The sequence below is a fragment of the Agelaius phoeniceus genome, chromosome 9 (assembly GCF_051311805.1).
Source record: "Agelaius phoeniceus isolate bAgePho1 chromosome 9, bAgePho1.hap1, whole genome shotgun sequence".
In the NCBI taxonomy this organism is placed as follows: Eukaryota; Metazoa; Chordata; class Aves; order Passeriformes; family Icteridae; genus Agelaius; species Agelaius phoeniceus.
The window spans coordinates 6793516-6816678 of record NC_135273.1 but is presented as its reverse complement, the minus strand read 5'-3'; the positions used below and the strand labels follow the sequence as shown (position 1 = coordinate 6816678).

At 47.4% G+C, this 23163-nt stretch overlaps 1 protein-coding gene across 1 annotated transcript; it reads left to right on the top strand.

Annotated features, from left to right (window-relative positions):
- Nucleotides 1-18487: 18487 nt before the first annotated feature.
- On the top strand, nt 18488-22938 carry KCNK18 (potassium two pore domain channel subfamily K member 18). The gene is made up of 3 exons (XM_077182774.1): nt 18488-18704; nt 19758-19901; nt 22133-22938. Exons 1-3 carry the CDS (start codon nt 18488-18490, stop codon nt 22936-22938), a joined length of 1167 nt encoding a protein of 388 aa, XP_077038889.1.
- The last annotated feature ends 225 nt before the right edge of the window (nt 22939-23163 follow it).

Below are 23163 nucleotides of genomic sequence, written 5' to 3'. Positions count from 1 at the left end.
CAATCAGGAAAATTAATCTGAATTAACTGAAGCATGAATTTAATTTGGATCCTTCTGCCAAGTTGCATTTTGCACATAATCCTCATTCAGAAGGGAAGTGTCTTCCATTGAGTGCAGAGTATCAGGCTCTCGCCGCGTACCTGTTGACATCGATACCCATTAGCAGTTTACAGTGGATTAGTTGCACTGTCCTGTGACTATTAAACAGGGAGTTTGTTTGCATTTTTCTATCGCTTATGCTTTGACGGGCAAGCTGCCAAGCATTTTAGAATTAACTACGCTAAACCATCACCACCTCGACGGTGGGGAAAAGAGAATCGAGAGGGCTCCTTTGGATTCCCCGGTCCTGGGGAACCGTGACTCTCACAGTATGGCTCGGATGGCGAGGGGCCAGCTTGCTGGAAAAACGGTGTCAGATTTGCGTGTTAAATAGATTACGGGTGTAAATTAAAATGACTAACAGCCTTGGGATGATGGGCAGAGTTAGTGCTTTCAAACAACTTCTCTTGTTAAGGCAATACTCTCAAGTACCTGCCAGTTTACCTGCCCCCTCCTTGTGGTGCTCCCTGCCCTGCGCGGCAGGAACGGCTCTTCCTCTCCCCGAATCCCGCTGCATCGGGCGCCAGCCGGAGGAAGGGGACGCTTTAAGGGATTTCTTCATTGGGAAAGTGGCGTTCGATGCTTGGTGTTTATAGCTTTGTTTTAAACTGTGCTGAATTGGCACTACGGAAGAAAGAAAAGGGAAACGGAAAAGAGAAAGGAAATGGAAAAGGGCAATGGAAGAAGGGAACGAAAAAGAAAAAAAGAAAAAGAAAAAGAAAAAGAAAAAGAAAAAGAAAAAGAAAAAGAAAAAGAAAAAGAAAAAGAAAAAGAAAAAGAAAAAGAAAAATGGAAAAGGGGAAAAAAGGAAAAAGGAAAAAGAAAAGAACCAGGAAGACGGAAAAAGGAGGAAAATAAAAAGGAAATGAGAAAGGTAAAGAATAAGAAAGAGAAAGAAAGAAAAAGAAAACGAAAAAGAAAAAGGGAAGGAAAACGAAAAGGAAAAATTGCTGTGTGGAAACAAACAAAAACGTGCTCTGCAGTGTCGGCGGTGCCGCCGCCCGGCCTGACGCCGCTGCAGCCCGGCTGCTCTCGGGACAGGGAAATCCCAAATCCCAGAGCGGGGCGGGAGCGGAGCTGCCCCCGTCCCACTGCGGCCCGGCAGCAGCTCCGCGGCCCCGCGGGCTCTTCCCCGCCCCGCTCCCGGCTCCGCGGGGCGGCCGGGCCGGGAACGCAGCCCCGGCGAAGGGAGAGCGGCGGGGCCCGGTCCGGCCGCTGCACCTGCCCGCCCGGGCGGAGGGAGCGGGGCCGGAGCCTCCGCCGGCTCCGGGCCCCGCGGAGCACAGAGGGAGCCGAGCCCGGCCCCAGGCACAGCGGCCCCGCTCGCCCACCCCCGGGCCGGTGCGTGGGGGATGCGGGACCGCCCGCACCGATGCCCACCCCGGGGCCGCCCTGCCCTCGCTCCCACGCAGACCCGGGGAAGGCGCGTTCCGGGAGGAGTCCGGGCACGGCCGTGGGACACCGGGCACAGCGGTGGGACAGCGGGCACGGCGGTGGGACAGCGGGCACGGCCGTGGGACACCGGGCACAGCGGTGGGACAGCGGGCACGGCCGTGGGACAGCGGGCACGGCCGTGGGACAGCGGGCACGGCCGTGGGACACCGGGCACAGCGGTGGGACAGCGGGCACGGCCGTGGGACACCGGGCACGGCCGCGCCGTCCGTCCCCACGGGGCTGCCCCGCGGGCCGGCGCCGCCCACGCGCGCTCCTCCCACCCGCGCTCCCCGCGCGTCCCGCCGGGCCCGCCGCCCCACGCGTGTCCTGCCCGGCCCGGCCCGGCCCTCGGGAAGGGAGGGGATGGTGCCCAGCGCGGCCCGAGGCAGCGGCCGCCGCCTGGGTTGTGCAGCCCCGCTCCCTGCGGGCAGCCGGGGGTACCGGGGCCATTCCCCCGCCAGCCGCCCCCGGCCCAGCCGCTCCCGGGCGGGCGGAAGCCGCAGAGGTTTCTATTCAGGACGTAGGCACAATGGGAAAACAAAACCCCTTTTTCCCTCTTTTTTTTTTTTTTTTTTCGTGCGTGCCACCTCCCAAGATGGAGCGGGATTAGGGCTGCGAGCCCCCGGCACACACTGGGATGAGTTCCCTGCCTCTCCCCGGCCGGGCTCGCCCGCAGCCCCGGTTCCCTCGCTGGCCCGCAACGCGGCCAGGAGCCACCGAGCACAGTGAGGAATTTATCTCACGGCACCTTGGGAAAACCGTGGGCTTGCGTTTTATTCAGCTGAGGGGAAACTAGAAATGGAGAGATAAATGTCAGTTTGAGTTCGTAATTTTTCCTTTATCTCGTTTAGGGTAAGAGTATAAAGCATGTTTTTTATGACAGGTGAAGGAGGAAAAGAAAAGAAAAGAGAGAGAAAGAAAAAGAAAGAAAGTGCAGAAAGAGAACGAGAGAAAGAAAGAAAGAGTAAGAGAGAAAGAAAGGAAGGAGGAAAGGAGGAAAGGAGGAAAGGAGGAAAGGAGGAAAGGAGGAAAGGAGGAAAGGAGGAAAGAAAGAAAGAAAGAAAGAAAGAAAGAAAGAAAGAAAGAAAGAAAGAAAGAAAGAAAGAAAGAAAGAAAGAAAGAAAGAAAGAAAGAAAGAAAGAAAGAAAGAAAGAAAGAAAGAAAGAAAGAAAGAAAGAAAGAAAGAAAGAAAGAAAGAAAGGTGCAGGAAAAGGGGTAACTATAGAAAACAAGGAAGGATGCTTTAACGTGTTCTTTGACAACTGAAATGAATTAATTTGTCTTGATCGAATACAAGTTTAAGGAAATTTGCGAACCTTCATGGCACATTTTATTCTCTCGATAATGTGACATGCACATGGGAGCACAGCTAAAATCCGTTTAGGTGGCGGCGGTCTGTTATTTGGAAGTATTGCCTCGCATCTAAAAACCCAATTCGATATTAAACAGTTTAGAATCACTGAACAGTTAAACGGATTTTTATATATTTTTAAAAACTTTTGGCAGTTTGCCGGTTGCTTTAAAATCTTTCCCTGTAATGATTGGTCGAATTTTACCGCAAATGAGACACGGTTTTGAAAGATTTGCTTTTGCTTTATTTATTTTTTTTTCTTTCCGCATAGTCGGTGTCAGTGCTGGTTTCTGAAAAGCAAAAAATACTGATTTTTTTTCCCCCTCACATTTTCTCCGTAAAGTTGTTTTCTTCTCTGTCGTCGACGGTCTTTGGGTACCACAGCAGCACAGGGAGCGTGGTGGAGGATAATCGAACGGAATAACAGAATATTTTTCGTGTAAAGGAAGGAAACCTTATATAGAACAAACCGAATCGCGCCATCAGACGCTGCCGATGATTTGTGCCAATTCAAGAGTTCGATGGGGCCGAGGGACATTGCAGACACACAGCCCGGGCGCTCCCCCGGCACCTGGCCCGGCCGGTCCCAGCACCGCCTGACGCCTGGAAGCGGCCTTTTGTTCCCAGGATTTTAGACCGGAGCTGCGCCCACCTTTTTTTGTTATTTTATTATTTTACAGGTGGTTTGGAAACCCAGAATAAACAGAGTTCCGCTCTCAATAGAGGCTTAAAAACAGCCTCTCCCCAAAGGCAGCTTCGTGGCTCCTTCCACGGGCAGGCAGAGGTTTCGAGGAGAGACCTGCGAGCCGGCAGCCCCAGCCCAGCCCCGCAGGACCTGCCCGGGCTCCAGCCCAGCCCCGCAGGACCTGCCCCGGCTCCATCTCCATCCCTGCCGCTCCCCTCGCCGCCGCCGGTGCAGCCAGGGCTGGCTCAGCGCGGTGTTTTCGCTTCATTCTCTTTATTTTCTCCCTAGCCTCGGGCGGGCAGCCATCCCTGCCATCTGCGGGCCCGGCCGGGCACACATCGGGGCCGGGCCGCGGGTGCGGCGGGGCGGGAGCATCCCCGGAGCCGGTGCCGGGGCATCCAGAGCCGCCCGCGGCTCCGCGCCTCTCCCGGACGCTCCCCGCTACAACAAACCGCGAAGCCACGAGGCAGCAAAGCCACCCTTGCGCCCTCTCCCAATCCTCAGAGCTGGAAAACTCAGTGTGGGACCCAAAGCGGAGAGCGCAGGGCCGAGCTCGGCGGGCACAGCGGGCGGGAGCCGGGGCGCGGAGCCCCGGAGGGAGAGGGGTCCCTGCCCCCGCTGTGTCTGGCCGGGCTCGGGCAGCCCCAGCCCGAGGGCGCTCACACCGGGCAGCGGCCCCCGGCGGGGATGCCGGGGAGTCGGAGCCTTCCTCCTCTCCGTTCCCACGCCGCCGTTCCCCCGTCAGGCAGGGGTGATGCTCTGGTTGCTTCTCCTGCTCTCACCCTCTCTGCCTCCCTCGACGTCGCCCCGAGCGCGGCTGGCCCGCGGCGTTGGGCGCTCCCGGTGGCGGATGCTGCGGGCTGGGGACGGAACAGCACCTTCAGCCCAGAGCCGCGGCAGCGGGGAGCGCCGGGGGTGACAGGCAGCGTGACATCCCAGGGGGTTGCATCCTTTCCCTCTGGCTTTCAGGGATCCTTAGAAACCTTGTTGCTCGGGCACGGCAGTGAGTTTTTACCGGGGCTGCCACGAGTGCCTCTCCTTTGGGCAGGGTGAGTCCTTCCCTCACCTCTCAGGTCAGCTTCTGCAGGTCTCTGGTTGCTGGGAATGTCTAAATGCAGGAAAAGCCTCTTTCTTCCTATTGCATGCACACTAAGGGTGGAGGAAAGAGGCTGTTCCAGAAGGGATGAAGCCACGGGATCCAGCAGAAGGTCAAGAAGAACATTTGCCCCAGCCATCCTTCACTCCCAGCAACGAGGGTGCCATGCTGCACTCTGCTTGACTGGGGAAGCAGATTTGCTGCCTCATTCCTTGTAGCAGAAGCAGCCCCCTCGTCTTTTCCCTGGCAGAGCTCCTGGGCTCAATAATTTTGTTCCCATTGGTCACAACCATCTGAGAAGCGAAAAGTTTCCTTCACACCTTCATGGGAGCACTGTCAAGGTTCAGTGACAGCTTGGAGGAGATGGAACCCTCTTGTCTCCACCCAGGGGGACACAGAGATGCAAGCAGAGCCACAGGCAGGCCTTTCCCATGAAGACTATGCCCTCTTAGCTGACCCATCTGGGGGGGATGCTGTTTTCAAGCAAACAGCACTTTTCCTCCCAGCTGGGAGCACCACCCTGCCTTGCCCATCTCAGCATGGAAATGTGTGTGTGTGTGTGACACCAACCCCCATTCCATCCCCATCCCAGTTGCTGGAATGTTGTCATGTCTTTCAAACCTTTTACTCCTTGCTCCTCACTTGCCCAGGCCAAGACTGTAAGCTCAGATGCTGTTTCAAGGAGAGGAAACAGGCTTTACCTTCCACCCCCACCACCTGCACCCCAGTGACTTTCCCTGTGGGACCCATGGAAAGGATCAATGGGAAGAGTGGTTGGTACCTGCTGGAGCTGTCCATTGTTTGGATGTCCGTATCCCAAATTCCTGTCAAAGTGCTCATGGGCAGAGACCTCAGCAGAAAATCTCCAGGAGATCTTCCCTTCAGGAAGGGCAGCTCCCTCCCTTCCTCCCCCAGGGGATTCTGAGTGACAAGGATGAAAGGAGAAATTGGGTTAATTCCCCAACACCACCTGTCAAAACATCCACAACCCCTTCCTAGCCCTTCCCACTGCTGTGAAATGATGATGCTTCACTGCCTGGAGCTGTGTCTGGCTCAGGGAGGAGCTCTCCAAGACTTAGTGGCAATCCTGGGTGTGCACCTGGTGATTTCCATGCCCAGCAGTCGAGCCACAGTTGGCCTGACTGTGGCCAGGCCAGGGACAAGCTTGGCTAGAAGCCTGTGCTGGGTGCTTGTGAGCACGCAAGGGGGCTGGAGCTTAAAAGAAGACTTGGAAGGAAAAATTAGGTTGTGATGGAAGTATGGTTTATGGACTCAGGCAAACACCCATGATGGTAGTTTCTTACTCAAAACTTCTCTTCTCTTAGAGGTGAGGGAGGATGCTGCAGGTACACTCACAGCTCAGAGCTGTGGAGACTTTTCAACCACACAAAATGCAGCAGTTCCTGGGAAACATTGCTGGTTTGGGCTTGGGCTTCTCTACTTTCCTTGCATTTAACATTCAGCCAGAGAAAAGAAAAGGGCTTGGAAGGGCAGAAAACATTGCATGAAAAGAAGAAAAGGAACTAAAAGAATTGTCTGTGTAAGAGGGAATGGTTAAGGTGCCATTCCCAGAAGACCTGGGGTAACTTCCCAAAGAGCAGAGAAACAAAACCCAACAGCCTTTCCCCTCCCAAAACACCTGGGAATCCTTTCCAATGTTACTTAACAGAAGATTTCATTCTGACCCCAGCCCTGCTGAGTCCACAAGTACCAAGGCATTACAGGCTTTGGTCATGGCTCTTCCTGATGTTAAGCATTCATTCCTAAACTTATCCAAAGGAATACAGTGAGGAAAAAAGAGCTTGACCAGAAGCAAGCTAAGCTCCACCTGCTCTATTAGGCACACCAGTGTTTTTTGCTAAGCATCAACAGGTTAAGAAATAAAATGCAGGCTTTAGAGAACTGTATTTAGATTTACAAACAACATTGTAACTGGATCAACAGGCTATAATTAGAATTTAATAATCCAAATGGAGGAGTAATATGCCCGCTGCTTGAAAAATTGGAGCCTTTCTTTTGCAGTTCTGAATATTCAGCTCTGCAGATTGGACTCCAACTTGCTTGACACAATTACTGTCCTAGTGAGGTGAACATGTTACAAATAAGAACAATAAGATCAACAATAGTTTAAGTCTAATACCATAAACAAAGGAAATAATCAGAACACCTCTTGCCCCAGTGCAATCTGCACAAGTGGGATGGCAAATTAGCATGGTTATTAGAAAAAATACACAGGAAATGCTATATTTTATGGACTTTTGGAAAAGCTTTAAGGCTGAAAAATACATTTCAGGCAATCCCATCAGGTGCATTGATGACTTTCAGATTCAGTCTTTGCATTTCCTTCTGAAGTCTACATGGGCCAGGGGACACAGCACAATTGATGAATGGGGCAAAAAAAGACCTGGGAGAGCCAGATTCCCCTCACATCACACTCAAAGTATTTAGCCTGAGGTGTGTAATTAAGCAAAGGTTAATCCAAGAGACTCAACACATGTGTGACAGGATGGAGACAATCCCCAGTCTGTGTTGGTGTCAAAACAGCCTCTGGCAGGACTCAGGCACAAAGCAGAGCCCTGGCCAAGCTCCTGCCAGGGACTGACTGCTCAGTGCTGCAGCTCAGGCCAGTGTTCAGTCCCAGACATTAAAAGGAGACCTCCCCTCTCATTTTGCTTGCTAAGAAGGCATCAGAAGTGATCACCCACCTGGCTTGAGGTAGGACTTCTTTCCAGTCATTGGCCAAGCTGGCATAAGGCAGAACTGCTTCCAAAGAGAGACGCTGTGGTGCTGCCATCTGTGGCATCCGTGGTTTCCTGAGTGCATCTGGGATCTCTGCTGAATGAAATGTGAATGAAACAGTGGCTCAAGGGAAAGGGAGTCCAAGCAGCTCTGATCCTTGGGCAAGAGAAGGGACTGCAGGAAGGAAAGTGTTACTTAGAAAAAGTTTTTCTCTTCCACAGTTTTTACCACAATAACAGATATATTTTCCCATTAGGTTGAGAATCCTGTTTTAAAACTCATGACAAAATCCAACAGTAGTTAATGAAATATTACATCCACGTGACAATAAACCATGAATTATTAACTTTTATTTTACATGGTTTCATTTCCATAGGGCAGGAATAATCAGAAAAAAGATTTGGCCCAGAAGGTGATTGGAAGGATACCCTAAGTCAAAAATTCAGTTGAGAGGATGAGATCAGACAATCTCTACTGAGACCCTTGTCAGAAAGGATATATATTCTCTAGTGTATTTTTAAATTGTTACTTGCTTTCTTTACATGCCCTGACTAATATTTGTCTTCTTTTAAGGTCTTGATGTTTGCCAAGAAAATAATGACGTTGTGGAATGTTTAAAGAGACTTCAAGGTGAAAGATTATGGACATCCAGTGAGCTAGCTAGAGGTGACTAAACCAGACATAGCATGAGGATGAATGTTGGACTCTGAGCCCTTCAGGTGTGTCAGGAACACCCAAATTATCCCTGGGTGCTGGTATGAGCCCTCAGCCTGCTGGGCTGGCTTGAAGATGTGCAAAGATCAGCTGATGAGAAGAGCCATGGCTTCCTGCTGAGGGTGTTTCTGAAGGAAAATCAGGTGTGTTGCTGGGACATTGATAGTTTTGAAGCAGGCCCAGGAGCTGTCATTTTGGCTGTGGGAGTTGGAGGGAACCAGCTGAGTATGTTTTGCTGCTGCGTCCTGGGGCAGCAAGGACTGCGCCAGTTCTCCCGCATCTTTTGGGAGAGCCATGCTCCAGTTTAGGGACCTTGTAATGCAGATTCCTTGAAGCTCATCATCATTGTATGTGCAGAGCTGAGACTTTTCCCTCACAGATGGCCAGGGTTCCACTCTTGTGTGCCCAGGCAAGACTGGAACAGCAACATGAGAGGAGAGGTTCTCTATCACTGGCACCAGTGCAGGGCTCTGTGTGACAGGGAGGCAGCCTGGGGGAACATCCTGTGTGACAGTGGGGAGATCTGGTGAGGAGGATGAGAAAGGAGATGCTCTTGAGCTTGGCAAGGGAGGCAGAGCTTGTAGGCTCTCATGATGTCTCTGTTCCCCTTTCATCTCATACTAATTTAGAGATCAGGAAGGAGTGAGTGAGATCCACGTGAGATTCAGGGGAGGGTTAATGTTATAACAAACTCCAGGTTTTTATGGTTAAAATGACACTCCTCAAACTAGCTGGATAGCTGCAGGCTATTCCCCATAGCTGTACTTCCAAAACTCTGGAGCTTTCCTTTTTCACTCCCCTCCTATTGCCTGCAAAACCAGGGGCTGCTATTTGGTGCGCTGCAAACAAGAGTTCTAAGAAAAGGAGCCAGGCTGCCCAGGAGAGCAATGGTGAGGACACAAATGGCACAGTATCTCCAATGTATCTCACAATCCCCAGGCAGCTGCCTGTCCTCTTGTTTCAGTTTGCAGCAGCTGGAAATGGACTGAAGAACATCCATCTGGTCAACTGACCCAGCACTGACAGATCTCTCAGTGGTAATCCATAAAACAGTGTGTAAGGGAGGTCACAAGTGATTATGGTTATGTTTGTGTGTATTTGGTGTCAAGAATTCACCAGCATATTCGTAAGAGTGCGCTGACAGCATAGACTCTTAAAATCATAAAATGGCCTGGGGTTGGAAGGGACCTAAAAGACCAGCAAGTTCCAAAACCCTGCCATGGACAGGGACATCCTTCACTACACCAGGCTGCTTAGAGCTCCATCCTTGAACTCTTCCTGGGATGGGGCATCCACAACTTTCCTGGGAAACCCATTGTGGTGCATCACCACCCACACAGCAGCAATTTCCCCAAAATATTTAAGCCAAACCTGCTCTCTTTCAGTTTGGAGCCATTCTGCCTCATCCTTTCACTCCATGCTCTTGCAGAAAATCCCTCCTCACCACTCTTACATTTCCTGACTTGCTTTTCAAATGGGTTTGGACCACGGCGATGGCACGCTGCAGAGGCTGAGCAGGCTGCCAGAGGTGCTGGGTGTCCCTGGGTGCTCCTGGAGGCCACTGTCCCAGACCCTTTGGAGCTGCCGGAGGTGCTGGGTGTCCCTGGGCCCTCCTGTCCCAGACCCTTTGGAGCTGCCGGAGGTGCTGGGTGTCCCTGGGCCCTCCTGTCCCAGACCCTTTGGAGCTGCCAGAGGTGCTGGGTGTCCCTGGGCCCTCCTGTCCCAGACCCTTTGGAGCTGCCAGAGGTGCTGGGTGTCCCTGGGTCCTCCCTGAGGCTGTCACAGACCCTTTGGAGCTGCTGGAGGCGCTGGATGTCCCCGGGCCCTCCTGGCCCAGGCCCTTCGGAGCTGCCGGGTGTCCCCGGGCCCTCCTGTCCCAGACCCTTCGGAGCTGCCCGGCTCCCGGCGCTGCTCGCTCGGCCCGCGGGCTTCGAGCTCTCTCTGGCGGCAGCGCGGCGGAACAGGCGGCCGGGCCCGAGCCCCTCCATCCCTGCTCCCTCCTTCTCCTGCTCCCTTGGCCAATTCCAGCCTTTCTCCTGGGAAACGCTGCTGAAGGTGGATAACGGGCACCCCGCACATGTTTGCCGCCCCTCGATGAACTCCCGTTTCTTCCAAGGGCTTGGAAATTATTTCCTTGTCACAGAAATGTCTTCGGCTCAGGCAGTCCATGAACTGCCAGTTGCCTGAGGGTAAGAGGCCGTTCTGGGAAATGCCACTGCAGCGTGCCTCGCACTGCCGCCCTTTGCCGGGCAGCTGCTGCTGCTGGAGGCGGAGGTGCGGGGCAGGAGCAGGGCTGGGTGGGTCCTGCTCCTCCTGTTCCATGTCTCTGTGACAGTGCAGAGGGCACTGGTGGCAGATATTTGGGGTTTTGGGAGTCACTTCGCTACAGGGTTCTGAGAAAAGAGATGTTTTTTTGCCGAGGTGCATCCCTTCATAGAATCGTAGAATGGTTTGGGTTGAAAAGGACCTTATAGGTGGTCTGCTTGTGACTTCCCTGCCATAGGGAGGGACACCTTCCACTAGACCAGGTTGCTCAAAGCCACATCCAGCCTGGTCTTGAACACTTCCATGGATGGAGTATCTGCAGTCTGTTTCAGTGCCTAACTACCCTCAGAGTACAAAAATTCACCTGAATACCTGACCTAAACTCACCCTTCTTCAGCCTAAAGTCATTCTCCCTTATCCTACACAGGGGCTTTTGGGCTGCTTACCCATCCCTCTGGCTATGCCACAATTCACCCCCTTTTGGGATCCAGCAAAACAGTGTACAGAAATCTTCTATAACCCAAGAAAGCTAAAATGTCCACAATGGCTTATTTAAAAAAATAACAAAAAATTTAAAAAGCTATTTCTTTTTTCATATCCATTAAACTGTGCTGCATGAGTTTAAAAGAAAACAGAATCTGACCAAATTCTGCTACAATTCAGCTATATAAAGGCATTAAGTTGAATGCTTAATTGGTGTAAATGGCACATTTCTGCTATTAGTGTTGGACTGCAGACAGCCTCAGTTTCAAATTAATGGACAAAAATTCTGGTCATTTCAGAAGGGAGAGAAAGATTCAAATCTTCAAAGAGCACTTCCCAAGATACTTTTGCTTATGTAAACATCTGACTGCAAGGAAGAAGAGAGGTTCTATGTACTGTTGGAACAAAATTTCAGTTACTGAAGCAGTCACTGTGTGCTTCCAGCTGAGACCCTCAACATGTGGAAGGGAGATGATGGGGTTTGTGCCCTTGCTCTGTGCTGTGCCTTCTCAGCCAGAGAAGCTGAGCTGCAAATGTGATGTGATGTGGGTCTGTTTAGGGGCAAGCATTTCACACAGCTGCTGAAGATGGCCCTCTAACAAATTATTCAGCATGGTGATCAGATATTTCCTCTGCAAAGAAAGAAAAAGGAAGTCATGGCATTCAGGCTGAGAAATCCTGGCAGGTTTGGTGTGACACCCAACAGCTGAAGTGAGCTGGTGCCATGGGACTGTTGGGTAGAGATAAGAGCTGAGCAACAACTCTTGAAGAATGCGCAGGAGGACAGCAAGACTGGCTACAACTGCAGCTCTCCTTCCATCAGCAGTTAGGCTGGAAGAATGAGGAAATGCAGCATTGTCCATAAGGCATCTTGTCAAGAGTCTTCATCTTGCTCCATGCTGAGGACCGCTGGCAGCTCCAATGTTTGGGGGCCCTTGTTTTCCAGCCAGACCCTTGGACGTGGACACACCCTTTGGTTGAGATCTGGCTGCTATGCTCCATCCCTCCTTCCCTCTTGTTGTTGATGGAGCCAAGGTTCTGGGTGCTGTAGGACTCAGGAGGCTGTGCTTCTCCTCAGGACCAGCTCTGCCAGCCCTCATTCCCTCATGGGGGCATGCAGCCACTCCCAGCCCTGCCTGCTTCCTCCTCTGTGTGTGAACCACCTTCAGGGCTCATCTGAAATCTCCTGTATCCCTCAGCTGCTTATCATTAAATTTCTGATGTGTTTCTTATGTCCTTTTGTCTAGACAAATGACAAATCCCTGGAAGCCATAACCTAAAGCCCCATCTCTCTGAATAAGGTGCAACCAGCTGTCTTTGGCTGCGTGGCAGGATTCAAACATTAACCCTCGCTAAGCTTCCATTCATCCTGCAGCTGAGCTGCCCCACCCTCACATCTCAAATTCCCAAGTGAGCCTGGAGAAGGCCAGTGCCGTTTAGAAGGCTTTTCCCAGCAGCCTGAGCAGCAGCAGCAGCAGCAATCTGGGTGCCAGGCAGTCTTGGGAAGAGCCCTGGGCAAATCCACAGGAGCCTGGGGCCCAGATGGCTCATTTAGAAGTTTTGAAGGATTTTTCCTTGTGGAGAAAGATATAAGAAGTGACTTCATTCCACATTCCACAGTTTTTGTAAGATGTTCCTCAGAAAAGGTGGGGAATTTTGCATGCATTTTCTCCCTACCCAAAATATTTTGCAGGAGGAGCTTTCATGATGTGGCCTTACTCATCAACCCAGGCAGAATCACATCACTGAGGAATTATGTCCTAAACTAATTAGATAGGTGAAGCTACAAGGGCTCAGAACCTGAAAGAGTGTCCCCCACTAAGGTGGCAAAATGTAGTTTACTGATTCACTAAAAAGCATCTAAGTGCTATTCCCATGAGAGCTAAAACATTTAAAGGGCCAGCATTACAAAGGGTGAGCAATTAATGGTTTATTAATGGGTGGGACAGGATTTGAAAAGTTCATGTATTCCTGCTCAGAGCTAAAGGAAAACAGCAGAATTGAAAGAAATCTGAAGACAAGTGTCCACTCAATGTTGTCCCAAGGCACAGCCATCTGTGAAAGTGTCTTCCAGCCCTCAAATCCACAATGACTAATGAGTGGTAGGATAATGGAGTTAAAACTCTTCAAAGATTACTTTACACAAAAGGGGAAGAGAAATTGCTTAGTGTCATTAGGAAAATTGGGATGAAAACAAGTGATGGAAAATTTAGCCTGACACTCAAGAAACTCAGAGCCTCTGACATGAAACTGTGCCAGTCTGATTGCCAGGGAGAGGAGACAGAAAGAGTGTCTGATTGTGGGCATCTCACAGACTCCTGCCTGTGGTTTATAAAGTGCCATGGATGACTGAGGGTAGAAAATACTGTAAGCAGGATACTCTGGGGATTTACAGTCCTTAATGACCTCAGAGCTCTTCCAGGTACACATTTGACCTCGATGTTATCTGTAATGCTTGGCCAATACTGCAGCCTGCAAAGGAAGACTTTTTATCTGTGTTCTCTCTGACTGAACTTGTATGTGACATTGGAAATAAGATCATTTTAAGATGATTTTTTTTTTTGTGTTAGTATTTTGCATGCTGAGAGTTGAGAGGGTCTTTGCCTGTCACAGAAACAGTCTCACATGAATGCTGGTTGATATTTATGGCTAAAAGTTTGTTCTCGTATTTGGGGTTTAAGATTCCCCTCTTTCCACCTGCTTATATACATATAATGCCACATTAATAGTAATAAAGAATGAGCATTTTTAAGAGCAAAGTGGACTTGTCATCTTGAATCTATGTGCGTTTTATGCCAGTTCAAAGAAGTGCAGAATTGCAAATAAATGCAGTGTTGACATGAACCATGATGCTTAGCTTTCATGCAGCATATAATCTCACATACTCTAATGTTAATTAAATTCCTAAGAAGCAGCTTTCTGATCTCTCTACAGGGAGCTTGTTTGCCTTGAAATGAACTACTGTGCTGAGATAGTCTCCACTATACCAGCATTACGTTCACTACATTAACTCAGTAAAGACTTGGCATAAGACTTGTGGCTGAACCTCAGTAATCCCCTTTGCTTATCTGGAAGCCCAGGGCTCCTGCACTGTGGGGTCTGATGCTGGTGACTCGAGGTGACACCAACGTCTCTGCTTGTTCCAGCACCCTGAAACGGTGCCACAGCACTCAGAGGAGTCATGCAAAGCAATGAGCAGGGACGTGGCTTTGTTTGCAAAGCCATCCCCACCCTGACTGGGAATTGTTGCCCCCTATCCACCAGCGTTTGGTTTTGCTGGTGGCCCTTTAGAAAGGGTCTGGAAGAGTGCTGTCTGTCTAGAGCAGCTTCCCCTCCCAGCCCCAAGTGTATTCTGACTTGCCACATGTTTCAGAGAGCAGCAGGAGCAGAAGTGGCTGACACAGAGCTCTGCTGTGTTGGAAACCTCAGCCTTGCAGCAACCAAACCCTCCAGACTGAGCTGCAGCCCTGGCTACTGAGTGAAGCTCTGGCAGAGAGAAGATGTTACCAGTTCCAGAGGGAAAAAAGCTAATATTTACTCATTTTGGGGGCAGCTTGGCTCCTTCCAGGCTGTTGTGGTTGCTCAGGCTTGGGGAAGAGGAAGGCAAGGTGAAGTCTTTCTGCCCAGGCAATGATTTGGGGATCAAGTGGCTGGTTAACTTGTGAGTGACCAAAGACTGGTGCTGTGTTTAGTTTCCAGATGAAAAAACTCCCATTAAAGGTGTTTCATGACTATGTGACTTCATCCTTCTTAGAAAGAAAGGGGAGGAACAGAAACTAATACCCAAGCCTTGGTTGGTCCTGGGGCATATTGAGAGTGTTTTTCTCTCGTAAATTAAATTATGGGATCATTTGCTAGGCTTTGGTGTGAACAAAGAATGAAATAGGAAATTCTCCTATTCAGGGTGAGAGTCCTGGACATCTTTGAATCCACTTAGCATTCTATGTAGTGTCAGGATGTTAGTCCTGAGTGCTCTCAAATATTCCCAGAGGTTACAAGCTCAAGCACTCGACTCAAGCAAAAGCTGAGACTTTTAAAGATGGATACAAAGAAAACCAAACCTTCCCTGGGGTATCCAACACACCCTACACTGCCAGTTTGTGCATTTCTCTCTCCATCCCAGCAGTGTGAGGTGTAAGGACTAAGAATGGGAGGTGTCAGGGGAATTCATATTCCAGGACAACATGGAATGGGGGGTTGTGAGGAGAAAAATATTTGCAGAGTGCCTTAAAAGCTGGTGTGGCTCATCTGGCAGGGTGTATTTGCTCTGCACAAGTGTCTTGGGTCTTTGCTGGGGCTGGGCTTGGGCTGAAATCCCACAGGGAGAGGCCTCAAGGAGCCCCAGAGCACGGAGGGAGTGGGAGAACCATTGTGGGTGGGAGGTGGGAGCAGTCCTTTGAAAGTGCTGAGGGCACTAAAAGTGAAACTCCACTGACACCCCCCACCCAGCTGCCCTCAAGTGGGGTGTCCTTATGTCAAAGCTCATGCTCACACACCTCTGGAATTGCTTTCTTAGTGCAGCTACTGCACTTTTTGCTGTTTTTGCTGTTTTGGGGTGCTTGGAGGTGATATCACCATTCTACCAAAACATTCATTTTCTGGGGGGAGCTAATCTTAATGCATTCTGGAAATAATTTCCAGGGGCCTATAGTGGGGCAATGGATCAAATCTTCCATGAGCCTTGTTAACATTTAACCTGGAATGGAAGGTTTTTAATTCTCCTTGTTGTGAAGTGCTACCAGGCTGAGGTCTCAGTCCTCTATTAAACCACATTCCCATCAGAACCAATCCCAGGTGTAAATAAAAAGAAACCATTTAATCCATTGCCATTTATTTTTAAAAAAACACTGTCATCCTTCAGGTCACTTTGGTTTTCTCTTAAAAAGGATGACATTACACTCTGTCAGTTCAGAATGGTGTTTCACAGAGGAGGTAACACAGCAGGTCTTTGGCAACATAGCAGATGACTTAATGTAGAGTTTTACTGATTATTGAAAAACGTTTCTCTCTGCCCAAAGAAATCTTCTAGATTTAACCTATGTAATTCAGAAATATCAGATAAAATAGCAATTTCATTGCAAGTATTTTTTTACTGGAATTATTTAACCTTGCAGCTGTGGTCAAAAACTTCCCTTTCAAGCAGCACCTTACAGAGCACTCACATTTGCCCTAATCAAAGAAATGGAAGTTAGGACAAATGCAGGTTTGCTGTCCATTAATGTGGATAGGAAATGTGTATTGCAAAACTCTCTCTCAATACAAGTACCAGTAACTCAATTTGGAATAACTTGTGGTTAGTGGGATTTGCTTTTAAGCAACTAAGTTCAAATATGTAATACAGCAATAGTGGGAAATGGTTTAGATTAAGCAAATAATGTAAAAATCATTTCTGGTTTTATTTTTATTAAATTTTCTTGTTGTCACAAGCTCAGAGCTTGATGCTGCAAATGGCTGAGAAGCTCCTGGGAATTGCTAAATACTTTGCAGTGCCATGTGTAGGAGGAGGCTGAGAAGATTTTAAAGCACTTTGTGGAAAATATGTTTATATCTGAGTTGCAGATGAAAAACTGTGCAGGACAAACTGTATCAGAATTACCATACTGGCCAGTGAAAACCTTTTTTAGAACATCAGTGTGAATATGTAGCCTCAGACAGGGGCTCATTGCCCAGTACCCCATCTTATTTTTACAGCTGCAAGCTATTTTCAGTTCAGGGGGGTTATTGAGCCCTGTGTGGTTTGTAGTCAGCACTAGTGACTGTTCTTCTAAACACCTCTCCATTCTCTTTCATGCATGGAAACCCAACAACCTTTGGCAAAGACCTTTCTAGCTATGTGAGAAGCAATCCTGTTTTGTTTTGAAGCAGATTTCAACTTGCTCCTTTTGATGGTCCTCAATTCTGCTTCCAGAAGAGGCTGCAGAGAGCTGATCCCTCACCTGCTCCCTCCAGAACGCCTGGCAGACTGGAGATAGCTCCTCAGTCACAATTTTCCTCCCCTGGCCAATGACTGCTCAGTCATTCTTTGTCTGAAAGCTGTCCACACCTTCAGCCCTCCTTGTTGCTTTTGAAATTTTCCCAGTTTTTGACTGTGCTGCTTGAGAGCAGGGTAGCAGAGCCACGCTGACTCCCGCAGGTGTGTGCAGCCCATGCATTTGGACAGTAATAAATAGATTTCCAGCGTTTCAGTCCCTATTGTAACAATTCCCAGCAGAAAGGACACCAGGCCTATGTACATTACCTCCAAGTACAACCTCTCAGGAAGCTCTGTTGCTTTTGATTAATTATGAACATTAGCAGTTTTTAACCCTGTGTTTCAGGTCAGTGGGGGGAAGAATGAAAACAGAGATTGATTTCAATGAGAGGATTTATAAATCTGTTGCCAAAAAGCAAGACTGAGCAAACAAGGCAGATAACAAGGAAAATAGCAAGCACACAGGCTTATTTTTGTCTTAGCCCTAAAAGTCTCTTTTTTTTATAGTGGAGACTTGCATACTGGTGAACATAAACTATCTTCTGATCAAATTTACTGAGAGTTTGACCTAGAATAAGTCACTGTAAGCATGTAGGATTTCTGTGTGGATGTGTGGACTTCCTCCATACACACAGCTCAGTAGGTCTTGGCTGCACAAGATTGTTTCAATTTTTAATGAAAGATGCCTGGAGATGAAATATTTAACACCTCTTTCTGTAAAGTCCAACTCCCCTTACTATCACTAGAAAAATTGCAAAGGGCAGTGATACTGCTTGTTACTCCAACAAGTGTTTTAGAGCAAAGGATGTTGGTGCTCCTTTGTGTTTTAGAGCAAAGGATGAAAAGAAAGGCTTTATTTTTAAAGTTGGAAATAGTTTGCAAAGATCACTAACTCTGAACTGAATCTTGCAGTTCTGTCTTACTAAGCTCAGTGGGATTTCATAACTGAAACTTCTATTTATATAGGAAGATTTTATTCAAGTGAGAGCAAGGAAAAACTTTCTTGACTATTTCTATTTTATTTTTTCTTGGGAGAAAAAGAATTTAAAATTCAAAAGACCCTCTTTACAAAGATTGAGTGGTGTAGAGAGATTCTGTAAGCTCTCTGAAAGGGAAATTAATTGTTCTACTGTCTGCCTAGGGGTTACAATTAGAGCCATCCCCTTCTTTTGATTAATTTTAAATTTTCCTGTTTGTTTCTGGGAGAAATATTTAAAGAACTCCATCCCTTACAGTGCACATTTTCCCTTCTGGGAGCTGGAAGTGTTTCTGTTCTATCAATGGGAAGCTGCTGTTCAGGAGAAGGAGCTTTAGGCACAAGTAGGCTCCAGTGGAAGCTGATAGGAGCTGGTGATCCATGTGCATTACAGTGCTGGCTGATCAATAATAATTCAGGGATAGAGTGGCGTGGCATCAACTGAGAAGTATTTCAGGGCTTGATCAGTTGTGCTGCTTTTCCGTGGGGACTGTAGTGCAATCTTCACTTATAAAGACATGTGATCTGAAAGCCTGAGGCAGAACAATCCTTGTTTTCACAGGAGAAGCTTTTCTTGGCTGCAAAAGCTTTTACATCCTCATCTTTCTTTCTAAAAGCTGTGTCTTCTCCACAAAATTTTATATTAAAAAAAAAAAAAAAAAGACAAGTTTAGGATGGCAACAACATCACAGCCTCTGCGAGGTAAAACAACATGTAAAAAAATATTTTGGGCAGTGTTTCCTCATGCCTGCTTCATTGTGTCTCTTGTCATCTATGCTTTTCTTGGGGCTCTCATGTTTTCCCACATTGAAAGTACCCGGAAGGTCACAGTAAGTGAAGAATACAGAACATTCCTGCAGAAGCTGATGTACCTCGCCAGAAAGTTACCAGGTATGTACTGGAATTTCAAAATAACTGCACAGGGAGCTATTCATTCTTTTGCTTTTTGAATTAGGTTTTTTTTTCTTTTTAAGACATTCTTCAAAATACTAGCAGCTGACCCTGCAAAGAGGGTTTTCCCTCTGCCTAGCTAATGACTGCTGGTTTCTTCCTTAGCTGTGATTTTTGACTGCAAGCTTCCCAGTCCTTGTGTTCCTGCTTGGAAAGAATTTTCCTGAGATGCCTGTGTTCTCCCTTTTGCCCATGTTACCTTTTACCTTAAGGAGCAGCTGAGATCCTTGTGGTATTTCCTGCAGTTTGCTGGGGGCTGAATCCTCTCTCTCAGAAGGTTTTTCCAGCTGCCTCTTGCCTGCTCTGAGCTTCCCTGCCAGCCCTCTGGGGATGGGATGCTCAGAGGGAGACAGGTGCAGTTCTGCACCCCAGACCCAGTGATGCTGATTGGGGGGGTTAGAAGAGAAAAGAAGGGTTAGAAATCCTCCTGGATTTATGATGGGCTTGTACCTGGGCTTTCACTCAGGTGGCTGTGCTGACACAGTGACCAGTTTTGGGCAATTAAATAGTGTAAGTAATGTCCTTTCCAGCAAAGCTCAGCCATGGGGAGGAGGAAGAAGGTTTGCTGGATTCACAGCAGGGCACTGGGCAGTGACATCCAGGTGGTTCATGTTGGTTCCCTGCTGTTGAGCCCACATTTCCTGGTGTCTTTGGGTCAAAAGAAGACTAATCTCCTGGGAAGTCCAAAATTAAACAGGACATTCAGGCTGGAAGCTGGTTACTCAGTCATCTTGTCCTGCTTCTTTATGGTTATTTTTTCCCCTCTACTTTTATTCACCAAAGCCACTGAATTCACCTGATTTTCTCAGAAGTGGGGGTGAGGGGCTTGAAAGGGGAGGGTGAGAAGGTGGATATTTTTATCTTTTAGGGGAATATGAGCAAATGCTGAGCTGCAGTGTATTTCCCTGGGGTAGCAGGCAGGCTGCTCCCTGAGTGGTGGTCTGCAAACACTCACTGTGCCTCCTGCTGTGACTGTGACAGATAACTGGACAGACAACGTGACAGAAAATGAGACTTTTAACCACAACATCCGTGAGCTTTTCAACACAGCTGACCCAGTCTGGTTTATCAATCCAAAAGAAAGATGGAATTTCTTTGGGTCTCTCTTTTTTTGCTGCACAGTATTCACAACTGTGGGTAAGTACAGAGGTAAAGTGACACCCTTCAGAATAAATTCCTGTTGCTGCTTTCTCTAATGCATTTCTTCCAGAGAATTAAAACCACCCAAAAGAAAGAAAGAAAGAAAGAAAGAAACAAACAAACAAACCCACCCCTTCTAAGCCCAAAGCCCAAATCTCCTTGAATTTTTCCCCTGAGTATTGCTGATGAGTCTGCAAGTGGCTCTGCAAACACAGACTGCAGAGACATAGCTGAGTCACAGAAACAAGTCACAATTTAGTAATTAGTGATGGTACACACTAATTAACTGCATCATTACACATATGCTATAATATGTATTCATATATGATGTTCACAGAGCTATTGAACTGAAAAGAAATGTCCATTTTTCAGTCAAACCTTATCCTTCCCACTGTTGTGTGTCCTCTTGGGTAATGTGTTCTTCTCTGGAAAAGGTAATTCATAATGCATATATTGTTTTTTAATTGCTTCTCAGTTACTTATGTCTAATTCAGCTTTGTTAATCTGTGGTTCTGTAATTAACCACCATGTTCACATTTCTCTGGGTTAACAGCACATGATAGTGTTTAAGTCACACCTTTGAAATCTTTCACTCTGACTTCATATTTCAAAGGAGGGCCTAGATCAAATAGAAACATCTGCTCTGATTTTGGCTCCCTCTGCAATGCTAAATACAACTCCTCATGCTCATTCCCAAAGCTACTTTTATCCCTTTGTTAATCTTTCTCAAATGCTGGCAAGTACAGGCACTGTCTATCCAAATTTGTCATAATCAAAGCTGGATGGGAAATATTCCCACAGCATTGTATCAAATTGCAAAGACATTTCTCCACTGCAGGAGGATGTGCTCAGCATGGGGATGCATCCTACTGTAAGAGAAAAACTGAACCTTAAAAAGAGCTTTTCCTACACAAGGAACAGTGTGAGAGCTCACCCAGAGCCCTTGTGTGCTGTGTCACAGCTCAAACTTCACACTCTCATCTCTTAGGTGACTGTTCAAATTCAGCTTCTTGCAGTTTAAAGACAGGAGTCTGGGTGGCCAGAGACACACTGGGGATGAGACCAAAATCCTCAGCCCTGTGAATATTTCCTGGAACAAACACAGCAACCAAGAACTTTTGAAAGGGGACGTTTTGTCAGAAAGCTTTGACTTCAGCAAGCTGCTGAAAAGGCTTCTTGTGGGAAATGTTTTCCCTGGGCATATTCACCCACCTCCACTAACATGGGACTGGACAAATGTCCCCATGCACACCGACCCAACATATTTATTTCTAAGCTGTCCTAAGTACTTTTTGCCTTCATAGCACTGAGTATTAATGCATCTTCCTCAGTTTTGACCTGAGTTTTAGGAGCAGTAGAAAGCCTGGAATATTTGCTGCTAATAGATGGAAGAGGTGGCTATTTCCATTGCGGTGGATTTGTTATTTGCAGAATCAGGAACTGATAAATTACCTTGGGATAGAATCAAATTATCTGCCTTGAATTTTCTGGGAGAATTGAGGCATCTAGTCTGAAGTTTGATGGTCTGAACTGCCATCTCTTCACTGCCTGGGGAGGCTGCCTAGTGGCTCAGCTAGGATAAATTTCTGGATTGCTAAATTTAAGCTCAAGATAAGTTTTAAGCCTGGAAACTGCACCAGGTATTTTTAATGCACAGAAATCAATTTTAAAAAGAGTAAATAAGATCACTCTGTGCAATAACAACAATAATCTTTCCCAAGTGCTTTGAGAGAAAAGATTAGCATTCCCAATTAGCCTGTGGGGAAGAGAGTGACCAAGAATAAATGGTATTTCAGTGCCTTACAGCAAAGCAGGGACTGAGGCTGGGTTCAGACCAAAGGCTGTGGCAGCCACAAGTGAAAACATGCATGGATGAAGAAAATGAGGGAAACCATACCTCAGCATATGAGCTGATAATCTGACAGGCTAAGTACTTGGCCTAGAAGCTCATGTAGGAAAGAGCAGGGTTTTTGAAGGGAGACAAGGAATACTCAATGTCTTCTGAAGGATGAAGAGAAAAATGGTTGTTAAAATTTAATAGTTACTATAATACCACAGTCTTCTCCCACTTTAATGGAAAAGCACTGGTTTACAACTTGAGTTTCATATCCAATATGTTAGAGGAAGGAAATATAAATACCCAAATTGGATTTAGGGGAAGGGCATATCTTCTGCTACCAATTTATGTATCACATCTCTCTCTTTCTCTTCCCTTGTTCTTGTTCAAGGTTATGGTAATACCTATCCTGTGACACGGAGTGGAAAGTATTTCTGTATGTTGTATGCTTTATTTGGGATCCCTCTGATGTTCTTGGTCCTGACAGACATGGGAGACATCCTTGCAACTGTCTTATCCAAGTCCTACAACGAGTTCAGGAAACTGCAGTCAAAAGTTCTTGCCTCTAAACTCTGTTCTGGATCCACATGTAGCAAAAGGAATGAACTGAAATCCAGGGCACAGTCTAAAATAGTCATCAATGAGCCCCTGACCATTATGGAAGTGCTGAGAAGTCAGTCGGGTGTGAAACCGGTCAAATATCGCAACGTGGAACTTTTTGAAATGCTAATTGCCAGGGAGAATGAAAACACACAACCAGCAAGAAATAAAAGCATGGAGAGATGGAGTTCATGTCCTGAGCTAGCCGGGGAAAAGACGGTGTCCAGAGTAATCGAGAATTTCGACAAAATTGGAAAAGAGTTAGAAAAATTAGATGTGCCCATTGTGTTGATGGTGCTTGTTATTTTTGTGTACATCTCCTGTGCTGCTGCTATTCTTCCAAACTGGGAAAAAAATATGGATTTTCAGGAAGCCTTTTATTTCTGCTTTATCACTTTGACCACTATTGGATTTGGAGATACAAAACTAGAACATCCCAAGTTTTTCTTGTTTTTTTCCCTCTACATTATAATTGGCATGGAAATTGTCTTCATTGTTTTTAAGCTGGTCCAAGACCGCTTAATTGTTCTGTATAAAAAGGTGATTTCATTTTGTGCAGAGAAAAATATGCCATCAAAGAAGATATATCCAAAATAAGAGCAGTCACTTCTCCTTCACTTGTCAGCACTGGCCACTGCAATGAGATGAAATTGTTTCTGTGCATTTCTGCCTTTGGCTGGCAGGTGCCATATTTTAATCTGATTTCCTCTGAGAAATGACTGTGAAATGGCTGAACACTTCTGGAAGCACTTGGTGAAGGCATCTCCAGGGAGTACTTTCCAAAGGGGTCCCTTCTCCTAAATAATCACAGATGCTGCATGA

Bases quoted from the DNA above. Each gene is read 5' to 3' on its own strand.
- KCNK18 (XM_077182774.1), top strand. From the start codon at position 18,488: ATGGCAACAACATCACAGCCTCTGCGAGGTAAAACAACATGTAAAAAA. The intron at 18,705-19,757 runs GTATGTACTGGA...ATAACTGGACAG, and splicing joins CCTCGCCAGAAAGTTACCAG to ACAACGTGACAGAAAATGAG. The intron at 19,902-22,132 runs GTAAGTACAGAG...TTCTTGTTCAAG, and splicing joins CACAGTATTCACAACTGTGG to GTTATGGTAATACCTATCCT.